Source organism: Lichenostomus cassidix, chromosome 1Aa (genome assembly GCF_008360975.1).
Source record: "Lichenostomus cassidix isolate B80296 chromosome 1Aa, HeHo_3.0, whole genome shotgun sequence".
Taxonomy (NCBI): Eukaryota; Metazoa; Chordata; class Aves; order Passeriformes; family Meliphagidae; genus Lichenostomus; species Lichenostomus cassidix.
This window is the reverse complement of record NC_139480.1, coordinates 6,351,060-6,363,119: the sequence shown is the minus strand read 5'-3', so window position 1 is coordinate 6,363,119 and position 12,060 is coordinate 6,351,060. Positions and strand designations below refer to the sequence as shown.

Sequence of the window (12,060 nt, the reverse complement as noted above, 5' to 3'; positions counted from 1 at the left end):
CCATACTTCAGCATGCGTGTTAGTCTTGGCTGAAAAGTCCCAGTAACTGGAGGTTAAGTCACTCCATCCCAAACCCAATACTCCCTGCTGCCAGACCCCTCCTGCTATTCTTTGATTCACCATCTTTCTTTCCATGCAACATGTTTGCTCCCACAGGAAAGACTTTTAGGTAGTGCAGCTCCAGTGCTTTTTAGCAGTGTTGCCATAAGGAGCATGCATGAGGAGATAACTGGGATTCAACATCTCTCCCTGTGGTAGGTGAAGGGCAAGGCTTGGGTGCCACTGCTGGGTTTTGAGTGACTTGAATTGTGTAACACCACCTTCAACCACTTATGGACATTTTGTGGTGGATGAGCACTGCCATCACACCTTATCCATGGGGACACTTTATCCACTGTCCCATTCAAACCAAGCCTGTAGAAGGCAGATGTGTGTCAATCAGACAAATGTACATATAGATCAGTTCAGGGTGTTTGGTGAAGGGCTTGCATGCCTATAATGTGATGCTCCAAGATCAGTTTGTTAGGTTAATGATTGGACTTCATTATCTTGGAGGTCTTCTCCAACCTTAATGATTCTATGATTCTATTCATCTTATTACAGTGCTGATTTCTTTGGCAAATGGACAGATTTTATAAATCTCCTAGATATGGTGAAATTTTTAACTGGGTATAATTGTGATACAGTCTCTCAGAAAAATACTCAAATATATTTATTATGCAGCTCTAGGCTGTCAGGGATAAATCCTCAGGATCTGTATGGTTCTTGTGCCACCTTTCTCATTACATCTCCTGGTACTGCTCAGAATTTGAGTGTATCACTGCTGAGGATGTCTTCCGAACAAAACTGTGGAACAAGCACACATGCAGACAGATCTCCAGAGCAAACAACTCTTCTGAATTGTGGGTCACTAGGGAATGTAAATTTTTGAAGGGAATCTGGAAAATAACCCATAGGTTTGTCTAAGGAGCCATTTCCTGGTCCTTCTCTTAATTTCCCAAGCATCCAAGTGGCAATGTGGATTGGTTATCACCTGCTTGTTCAGCAGCTGAGTTGGTTATCCAGGCTGTGCTGGGCTCACAGCTGTTGCAGTTACACAATTCTCAGCACCAGTTTAAGGATAATTTGGTTGCAGGCAGGTGAATCACAGCCCCAGCAGAAACAGCAAGGTCAGGACAGCACTCACACTTAAGCATCATCATCATCCCCACTGCAGAGCCCTGTGAAAAATGCTGTTTGTAACCAGCTAGTGAGAATGAGAGGACTCCACCTGGTTATTTTTCCCCATGTAGAAAGAACAAAGTGTTTATTTTCCAGCTGGCAGTCTTGCAATTTGCAGACAGGCATCCAGTTATCACGCTGGGCTCTTCCTATCTCCTACTCTGTTGGCAAACAAAGCCGTGCATGTCTGATAGTACCTCAGTATTTTATAGCTGTGCTGTTCCTGTGATGTCTCTGGGTATCTCCAGATAATTTAAGCACTAAACTGTGTGTTTCAGACTGGAGAGTGAGGACTGTAGAGAAACAATATAAGCAAATTAGCTGGCTAGCTTTTTGATGGTGTTTGAGAAGTTGCTGACTGGCTCTGTAGAGCAGATCTATCTCTGCTGACAGAGGACCAACCTCAAAAGGTTTGGGAGAGTCTCTAGGATGAGGCTGATGCCATACCTGATGCCTGCTATTCCCCTACCAGCCAGCCCAGACAGATGAAACACAGTTGGGTTCACACAACCTCCCACTTCAGCTGCATGAAGTGTTTGTTCCTCTGCACTGGACTCTGGCACAGGCCGTGCCTATCACTGCATCCACGGAAAATGCAGGAAATCCCTCATGAAGTAGAGTTTCCACCTCATGTCTTCCCAACAAACATATTTCCCTAACTCAGTGTCCTCCTTTATGGGGATTTAAACTCAAGAAGTGTTCTGCTTGAGGTTTTGCAAGGGTTTGGCAAACACAAAAGCCAAGATGTGCTGGCTGTTTTCAAAGAGCACTTGGAATGAGCTGTGATCAAAACCAAACTCCCTCCTTTTCAGCACAATTTCTGGCTATCTGTGAGCTCCCTATCTCCCCAGCATGCATTTATAAAAGAGCCTTAGTAAGAGGACAGCTGGGGCAAGAATTTGCCTTATAGCAAAGCCCTGCAGTGCTTTTACACAAGGAAAATTAGCTTCCAGGGGAGTGGAAGCAGTTGCTGTGTTTGTGTTGACCAGCCATGGTTTCCCACTGCTGGGGGTTTCCAAAGCAAATGAAATGTTACTCATCAAGGCAGGCTCCCTCCCCAACTTTCAGTTGTTGAAAATACTACAAAGTAAGATGGAAAGAAACATGTAATCCTTCATCATCACAGTCAGGATTTGCTTGTTTATTTAGATTCCCATTCTGTTCCAAATGTTCTGCCAGAGAAAGCCCATCCAGACTCCAGGAGTGCTTGACACACATAAAAAAAAATTCAAGATGTATTTAGAAGATAATTCCAGCAGAAGACACTGCCTGTCCTCACAGTACAGCAGCAAGATTAGAGTCCCACATGCACAATAAAATATCTCAGGGTGCTTTTTGTAGGGAAAAAAAAAAAAAGGAAGGAGGCACCTGAGAAAAAAATAGATTTTGATGTGGATCTTCTCAATCAGACACTTTTTGGTGGAGCTGTCCTTAAGCTCCAGGTACCTCCTGGTTTTTTCTGCCTGGAAAATGTGTTGCAAGTAGAAAAAAATGAAACTTGATGCCTTTGTGGTCAGTAAAATGAGAGGGTTCTGTTCAGAGGATGATTCCTCCCTCTGCTCTAGGAAGCAGAGATCAGCCTCTGGAAGGGTGTATCTCCTTAGATATTAAGGGAAACAAAAAGAAAGGAGCTCAGACCTGAGTCTCACTTTCAGCTGCTTGAGAGAAGGCAGCTGAATCCCATCCCAAGTGAGGCTGTGTGTTGGGAACTGAACTCCTTTGCACTGAAACTACTCTGCAGCCCTTGTAGATGGTGTTTGTCACCCCATTCCTGTGTCTGCACCTACAAAGAGGATGCAAGTGAGAAACAGGAGACCATAAACATGGCAATCACATACCCTTGGGATGAGATAGATCTTTTGGGTCATCCTAGGATGAGGTAGTAGAAGAGGAACAGTTGTCCAATAGATGTTTTGCTTTTGGACCATTGTCCACCCTGGTGGATTTGAAAATGTCCTGTGAGCTACTCTTCCAGTGATGCTTTGGGGGCAGCACCTTTGAAACCATCTCTTTTTTGTTTCCTATCTAAGAGCTACTGGCATGAGTGAACATCAAAAGCTTGATGTCCCTTCTGGGGGCAATATTGCAATAAGTTGTACAGGATAGATTGGGAGGGGCAGTTTTCAGCCAAGGACCCCCTAAATTATAACTTCTGTTAAAGTTATGAGATCATGGATACTCCTAGGGACCGATGAGGTTTTACCCTTTAGGGTTTTGTCTTAAAGAAGTCTATATAATGAGGTGTTTAGGACACCTCTGTTTTTGGAAAGGCAAAATAACTAGTCCTGTGTTTGGCAGGAGCGGTCCTTATTTCACATGTTGACATAAAGAGCAAATGGCAGGCTCTTGTCAGAGTCTTGGGTTTCTGAAGAGCTGCTAGGCTGAATCAAAACTAGAGTTTTCTGAAAGTCACACCCCTTGACCTGAACTCCAGTTTCATACCAGAATTAGGGCAGCCTTTCTCTGTAAACTCAGTGTAGCCTCAGTGAGCTGGACAGGTCTGACAAAACAGTTCATAAAAATAATTGTGAATCACTGGTATCATAAAGATGTACAATTTTGGGTCTTAACTGAATGCATAAGTGCAAGAGAAGATTTTACTTAAAAAGATATAAAAACAGAGTTAAAGTTCCCCCAAAAAACCCATTCTGCTTTTGAAAGAGTTGTGAGGTGTTTTTTGGAATGCCTGAATCAACCCTGGCTATGATAACTTTTTGTGTAAAGCTCATCTGTCACTGTCCCCACAGCTCATGTGCTCCTCAGTGCAGAAAGCCCTGTTTGAGGAGGAGGACCGAGTGAAGAAGCTGCAGCAGAAAGTGGCAACGCTGGAGAAGAGAAACAAGCAGCTGAGGGATCGAGTGAAGAAAGTCAAGAGGTCTCTCCGGCAAGCCAGGAAAAACTCCAGGCACATGGAGCTGGTGAACCGAAAGCTCAGCGAGAAACTTTCCTCTGCAGGTGGTCAAATCCCCTATATTAACTCTTTGAAGCAGGAGAACTCCCATGCTACCTACCTTAAAGTATAATGCAAGGGTAGATGCTCAGGCCAATGGTAGTGGTGAGTTTTGCCTGCATTAGATCAGGGTCTGGCCCTCACACCTTGTCCATGCTGTGCTTCAAACCTTGCAGGGAAAATGAATCTGAACTTGCTTTAGACACAGTGCTGGTTTAAACAGGAATGTCAGCTGGATTTGGCACAGCCCAAAGCCATGTCCTCGCAGCTCTCAGTGGACACAGGGCCAGACAGTCATCTGTGCTTCTCCTCCCTCACTCACCTCCTCCTCCATCACCAGTTTCAGGTTGTGTTTGATGGAACTGCCAGCCCAGCCCCCTGGTCCATTGTAGCCATTTGACAAAGGAGCTCTTCCTGCCAGTATACCTCTTCCCCATGGGCTGGGCAAGGAAGGCTTGGGATATAGAGATGGATGTGGGGGAAGGATGCAGGCAAGAATGCCCTTTGCTCCCTCATCACCCCCATGCTCTCAGCCTGCTTTAAGCTTGACTAAAGTCTACATCCAGTGCCTGGGCAAAGGCTATGTCTGAGACACAGTCAGTTTGTGCCTCTCTTCACCATGAAATACAGATGTGCCCAAATTGCCTTGACTGTTTCTATATATCCTTAAATATTTTAAATAAAATATCTAATAACTTCTATTTTTCCAAGAAGTGCCTCAAGGCTCTCAATAACTCCCTCAGGTGCCTTTATCATTGGTCAGCCAACCAGGTTGGAAACCACATAATTTCAGGACTATGTCTAAGACCTAATCCTGCAGTCAGGAGTGGTCTTAGACTATTAGTGGGTGTTGGATTAGGCCCAGCAGGCAATTTCAGATCCCATTCTCAAGCAGGTTTAATTTACAGTGTGGACAAAGCTTTGAGTTTTGTAGTCACTGTTTGAGGTATAATGGAGGTTGCTGGGCAGCCTCACTTAGTTACACTTAGAGCCTGTAGAGACCACATCAATATCAACAGGGCATTAAAAATTTAGGTAGTTTATATATGTATATATTTTAAAATCCTATAGAAAATATTTTTATTACACATTTGATATAGTCTAATTTCTTAAAATATGAAGTAAAACCTGTTTCTTGGTTATCTTGTAAAAAAGAAAAGTCCATTATATCCTTTATTAGACATTTACAAACTGACTTCTGCTCAAGCAGTGTGGGTTTAGGCATCCATATCCGTGGCTGATAATGTTAATGCTTTAAACTATCCCTGCACTTGGAAAAGCCCATATCAGCTTTCAAACGTGAGCTTCAGTCCAAGCAGAACACAGCAACTGACTCTCATTACCTTCCAGTTTTGCTCCTTTTGGAAATACACTTTTTTTCCCCTTCTTGAAATAATATTGGCATTTCCTAAGATTCTGACTCCTCCACAAGCTCCACTGGTTTCAAAGGCTCCACCTACCACATCACCACAATTTGAATTGTTTTCTGCCGGAGTCAGCAATGCCATTTCCTGAGAATTACTACAGAACTTAGGCTTCCCTAGAAGCCATCAAGAGATTTTAACTCCAAAATTTAAATCCATAGAAAAGTAACTACTTTTTTATTGTTTTATTTTCTGGTTTCTAAGCTGCTGTTTAAATAAATGAACTGGTTTTCCTGGGATAGGTATTAAAAGCTTGTGTTTTAATTTCTTGTTGAGAAAAATATTCCCTCTGGTATTCATTCATGTTTTTTAAGTGTTTGTATAAAGCTGAGAAAGTATAATTAATATAGCTACACCTTTGCTGTTCTTACAGATTTTCCAAACACAGTGTTGAATATCTTTTTCTTTGGCTGGTATTTTTGTTGCTTGATGACAAGATTGGAATTTTCTTCCTATTTCCCCCTTTGTCTACCTTAAAAAAAAAGTAAAACATTCTGTTCTCCTTGTAAGTTTGGTGAGAATTTTGTTTACTCTGCAAAGAAAGCAAAAAGAACCCCCCCAAATGCAAACTCCAAATGCAACCCAAAATGCTCTTACTGGGTACAAAACCCAAAAAGGTTGTTTCCTTGTGAGCTTTTCCCTTTCATTCCTGCTTGGTTTTGGATCATTTCCAGAGATAAGGACTAGCAGTCAGATCAGGTCTCAAGTTAACCCTCTCAACAAGTAACAGGGGATGTCAAACCTAAATAAAAATGCCTTTAAGGTGTCAGCATTGATTGCCTGTCCCTGCTGGTGACAATATCCAGAGAGTGACCAGGAAGGCTACACATGCAGGAAAACAAGAGGGATGAGGAATTTGTGTTTTGTCTATCTAGGCTGGTACACATTACACAGGGCCTGACACATGCTGTAATTTTTAGATCCACTCTATAGCAATTTCAGGGAGCAGCTAAACCTGGAGACCTGCAAAATGGGCAAAATTTCATGCCATTTCCAAGAGTAATGGGAAAGGTATGATTGAGTATATTCCTCTTGAAAAGCTATGAGGGAGGGACTGAGATACAGAAATGAGGAAGTCAGCATAGGTGGACGGGTTGGCAAGGAATTGTGTAGAAACCCAAAAAACACCCTGATAAAAATAAATACCAAAGAACCCCCATTTGGTTAGAAACAACACCAAATACATTAGCCTCCCCCCCTCCCAAAAAGAAGTTCAAAGATTCTTTGCAAATTAGTAACGTCTGCTTTTGCAAAACATATCAGGAGCTTGAAGGCTGCCAGAACATCTGCAGGACCAATGCTGGGGGTTTCCAGAGCAGATGGACACAACTGGAGACAAGGATGGGATTTTTGGCTTCTTTGTTCACTGTGGGGATGTTTTTGTGGACAAATAAAATTTTCTTGACGGATTAAGAGGATGACAAGAAGTGAAAGAGCAAAATTAATAGTAACTGGATAGAATAATAGTAACAAGGATGGAGAGAGGGGAGGAGGAGGGGAGGAGGGAGGGAGGAGGGGGGGAGAGGAGAGGAGAAGGGAAGGGAAGGGAAGGGAAGGGAAGGGAAGGGAAGGGAAGGGAAGGGAAGGGAAGGGAAGGGAAGGGAAGAGAAGAGAAGAGAAGAGAAGAGAAGAGAAGAGAAGAGAAGAGAGAAGAGGAAGAGAAGAGAGAAGAGAAGAGAGAAGAGAAGAGAAGAGAGAAGAGAAAAGAGAAGAGAAAAGAGAAGAATGAGAGAAGAATGACAGAAAGCAGCAGAGGAGGGGAAATTGTACTCTTAGAGATTGTCCTCTTTTCACCATCAATACATCCCTTTTGTTCTATTTCTGTCACAACTTTTGCTGGATTTGTGTGTCTCACCAGAGTGTAAGTGGATAATTCAGATGGTGATCTGCACCCAAAAGTATTGTGTGTTTTTAGACTTTGCAGCTGAATTTTCTGGGTTTTTTTGAAAGTGGGTGTTTATAGAACAAAGTGCATCAAATAAATTACTCCCATGAACCCCAACATCATCCTGATTTAACAACCCTACCTGGATAACTGGGGAAGAACCACAGTAAGGGAGGATTTATGGGGAGCAGACAATGTTAGCAGGTTTCTTCCTCCTTAACACCAAAACCATGGAGCAAAAAATTACTTCCTTATGTTTGAACAATAATTTAGGGAAATAACCATGTTATTCTGTTTGGGTTTTGGCAGAAGGGGGCTTTGGGATTGGAAAGCACATCAGTGTTTCAGAACTGTATCAGTAAAGCCCATTTCTAATACACAAAACTTCTCGCCAAGCTAGGTAATCTCCCATTAATGAGGCAAAGGAGCCCAAATTAATTTCTGAAAGTAGGAGAAAAAAACACAAAGGGAAAACTCTAGAAAGCAGATAAAACTGAAAACGTGTGTCATTCTTTCTTAGAACAAATCCAAGTAATTGCAAGGAAATTTCATTTTCCTCCCCATTTAACCCAAATTATTTTCATTTAATCACAGAATGTACCTATTTCCCTCCAAACCAGCCTGCTTTGCGTGTGAAACATCATTTCCAGCATGCACTTGGGTTCAGGCATGTTCCTAATCCCCTAAAACAAACACAGAGAGCAGGACAGCACGTCCCAGCACATGTGGCACTGCTGGGAGGGCTCACTGGCTGTGCAGGAAACCAGGCCAAGCCATCCCAACAGGGATGTCTGGGAAGGCAGGCACAACAGGGATTTAGTGGGGCAGGAGCAATGCTGTCTTTGTGTGGAATCATCTTTTGGGGGATCAGGATTTGGTGCAGATGACACCAAGCTGGATGAGTGTTGATTTGCTTGAGGATATCCCCACAGTGGGAGCTGGACAGGCTGGTTTGATGGGCTGAGGCCAATTGCATGAGATTAAATAAGGTGAAATCCTACACTTCCATCACAACAACCCCATGCAGCACCACAGGCTGGGAAAAAGGGGCTGGAAAGCTTCTCCATGGAAAAGGACCTGGGGGTGCTGCTCAACAGCAGCTGATCTTGAGCCAGCTGTGCCCAAGTGGCCAAGAAGGCTGATGGCACCTGGCTTATACCAACAAGAGTGTGGCCAGCAGTGACCAGGGCAGTGCTGAACTCAGATCTGTTGAGGCCACACCTCAAATCCTGCATTTAATTTTGGGCCTCTCACTCCCAGAAAGACACTGAGGTGCTGGAGCATGTCCAGAGAAAGGAATGGAGCTAGGGAAGAGTCTGGAGCACGTCTGATGAGGAGCAGCTGAGGGAGCTGGTGGGGCTCAGCCTGGACAAAAGGAGGGTCATGGGAATGATTTATGGTTCTCTACAACATCCTGAAAGGAGGGTATAGAAAGTCTCTTCTTTCAGGTAACAAGTGAGACTTCGAGTGGAAACAGCCTCAAGTTGTGGCAAGGGAAGTTTGACTTGGATATAAGGAAAAAATTCTTCACCACAATGGTTATCAATCCTTGGAACAGGCTGCCCAGGGAAGTGGTGGAGTTACCATCCCTGGATTACACTTAAAAGAAGTGTAAATGTGGCAGCTGAGGACATGGTTTAGTACTGAACATGGCAGTGCTGGTTTAACCATTGAACTCAATAATCTTAAGGGTCTTTTCCAACCTAAATGATTCAATGATGACTTGGTTGGTTTTCCATTAGATGGGCTTGGTGGCAACACACCACTGCTGAGGTGCCTGATGGTTTCTTCTGGTCAGAGTGTCCTAGCAATTACTTGCTGCTTTGGTTAATGCTGATTGCACACAATGGCATCTCCTCCTCTGGTTATCTGCCTATGGATAGTAATTTTTCTTTTAACTGAAGTTTTCCACAAACAAAGAGTCATTTCTCAGAGCAAGGTTTTGGTGGTAAATAATTGTTTTGCAATGTTAAAATATAATCAGTGAAGTGACATTTTCTTTGGCCAGCTGCCACTTTGGAGTAATAACAAAATTTGGCAGAAGTCCCTTCTATGCACTGCTTTCCCCAAGTAAAACCAGAAGAAAGCCTTTGAAATTTCTTGAGTTTGCAATGCACACATGCTCAGCAAAGTCTTTGTGGTGCTGCATGGCTAAAACCACAGCAAATGCACTAAATGAACTTTCCTGAGCCTGTCCTTTCCTGACAGTCCAGCAGCCATAGATGGCAGCACAGACAGCCATTCCAGGACTGATAAAAGCATATTTCTATTGCATCTCCAGCTCCTGGATGCCTCTGCAGTGCCCAGGGTTGGTGCCATAAGGATGAGGATGCTCCAATAAGCTCAGAAAGATGGGGAGAAATTACCGGAGAGACACTGGAGCTGGGAACACTCACAGGGTCAGAATTGCTCTTACAGAAGTGGCCACCAGTACCTGGATTGGAGACCTGGAAAAGGTCCTGGAAAAGGGAGAGCCATTTGCTTTGCACTGTCCATCAAGAGGCTGTGTCAGAGAGCAGAGAAGTCCCCACTGGAGAGAAAGACATCCTCTGTCACATGTGTTTTGTGTCAGCAGATGGCCAGGAGCTGCACAGCTCCAGCTTTAGCTCCAGGTAAAGGACCAGGTGGGAGAGTAATGGATAAATGATCCCTTCTGTGGTGGGAGTGACCCAGGCAAGCTGCTGACCTGGAGACATTGCTTTTGGGTGGTAAACTGGCAGCATGATGAAGAGTAGAAGTGAGCTCGAGCCATTGCTGTGAACATCCAGAGCACACAAAGTGGGCTGGCTCCTTTTTTTCATTTCTAACTGCTCTTACAGATTCTTGAGATCTATTCTGCAAGAGAGGCAGTCAAAAGGAAACCAAAACCCACTTGGTTTTGGAGGGTCACTAGCTGCCAAAGTGCAGGCTATATATCATGGTCTGGGAACCTATGCAACAAAATACTTCACCCTTCCACTGACTACACTGGGTCCTCAAAATGCTCTAAGCAAGGCTTTGCATGATCCCCCTCTGCTCAAAGTTAAGAAAAGGCACCAAGATGCATGTAAATCATTTAACTCATACAGCAGTTCAGTGGCAGGTCTGCATAAGAGAATTCAGGAGTCCTTGATTTTTGGCACCTGCTCAAGTGGGGCAGGGAGGGCAGGTGCCAGCACATCAGAGATGTAAATCCTTGCAGAGTGTGAACCAAAGCAATCTGCATTAGGTGCCAAAATTCAGATTGCTGATTCTGCCAGGAAAACACCTATCTCAACAAAAGGTGGAGGACAAATGTACTCTTGGCTGGAGCAGAGCCCAGAGAGGTCTCTTCTGCTTTTCAGTGCCAAGAACTCTTTCGACAGCCTTCAACTATTGAAGGTCTTTACAGTCCCCATACAGAACGTGGGTCCTTACCCAAGACTGCCATGATTTGGCACTTTTATACACCCAGGCTGCCTGGCAGGAAGCAAACAGGGAAAACCTTCCTGATAGGAACCATGGGGACTTCATCCTTTGCTGTGGCTGTGCACAGAGGATGAGGAGCACTTGGGTAGGTAAAACACCTCCTGCAGCACCTCCTCCATTGGATCTCCCAGTGCTCCCCACACAAGTTTGAAACCCATTGCTTTTTCTCAGTTTTTCTTTGCAGAATTGACATGCTTTTTGGAGAGCAGACAGAATTGTTGACACTTCTTTTCTCCTTTTCTGTTTGCTCTAGCAGATAGGCCATAACCCAAACCCTAATTTTCAAAGGGTTAAAGTCAATCCTGTCTCTGAAGTTTGCAAGTGTTCACCCTGTCATCTGTTCTGTTCCCTCCTCCCATGCACACATCCCACAGGCTCCAAAGGAAAGGTTTTTTCTGCCAGGCCTTTGCTCAGCTGAGTCAGTGCTGGAGCCTAGATGTTCAGGATTTTCCTCTCTGCCCACAGTCTCCCTGGCAGCCCTGGACCTGCAGTGGAAGCAGCTCTTTAACCTGTTGGTTGCTAAGTAAAGCAAATCTGAGACCAAGGGAAGAAAAATGGCATCAGAGGTGTTTGATGAGCTTCCTGCAGAAGCAGAGTGACCTGTGGGTTGTCTCATGGATTCATAGAGGTCTGGGGGGTAGCTGCAGTCTTACTGAAAAGTGTTTAATTTCATTCATAGAATCATAGAATGGTTTGGGTTGGAAGAGACTTTAAAGCCCATCTCGTTCCAACCCCCTGCCATGGGCAGGGACAACTTCCACTATCCCAGGTTGCTCCAAGCCTTGTCCAACCTGGCCTTGAACACTACCAGGGATGTGGCATCCAAAACTTCTCTGGGCAACCTGTGCCAGGGCCTCACCACCCTCACAGTAAAGAATTTCTTCTTAATATCTAATCTAAATCTACAATTTTTTTCATTTAAAAACCAACCATTCCTCCTTGTGCTATCACTACGTTCCCTGACAAGAGTCCCTCCTGATCTTTCCTGTTGGCCTCCTTCAAGAGCTGGAAGGCTGCTATGAGGTCTCCCTGGAGCCTTTTCTTCTCTAGTCTGAACAACCCCAACTCTCTCAGACTGTTCTCATGCAGGAGGTGCTCCAGTGCTCTGATCATTTCCATGGCTCTCTTTTGGA

General features: G+C 44.2%; 1 protein-coding gene across 1 annotated transcript in view; it reads left to right on the top strand.

Moving 5' to 3' along the window:
• CCDC3 (coiled-coil domain containing 3) overlaps positions 1 to 6,104 on the top strand; it is a 35,120-nt gene extending 29,016 nt beyond the window's left edge. Inside the window, exon 3 of the mRNA XM_085082850.1 lies at positions 3,969 to 6,104. Coding sequence (XP_084938976.1) covers positions 3,969 to 4,244 — 276 coding nt within the window. The 3' untranslated portion in view covers positions 4,245 to 6,104. The remainder of the gene's footprint in view (positions 1 to 3,968) is intronic.
• The last annotated feature ends 5,956 nt before the right edge of the window (positions 6,105 to 12,060 follow it).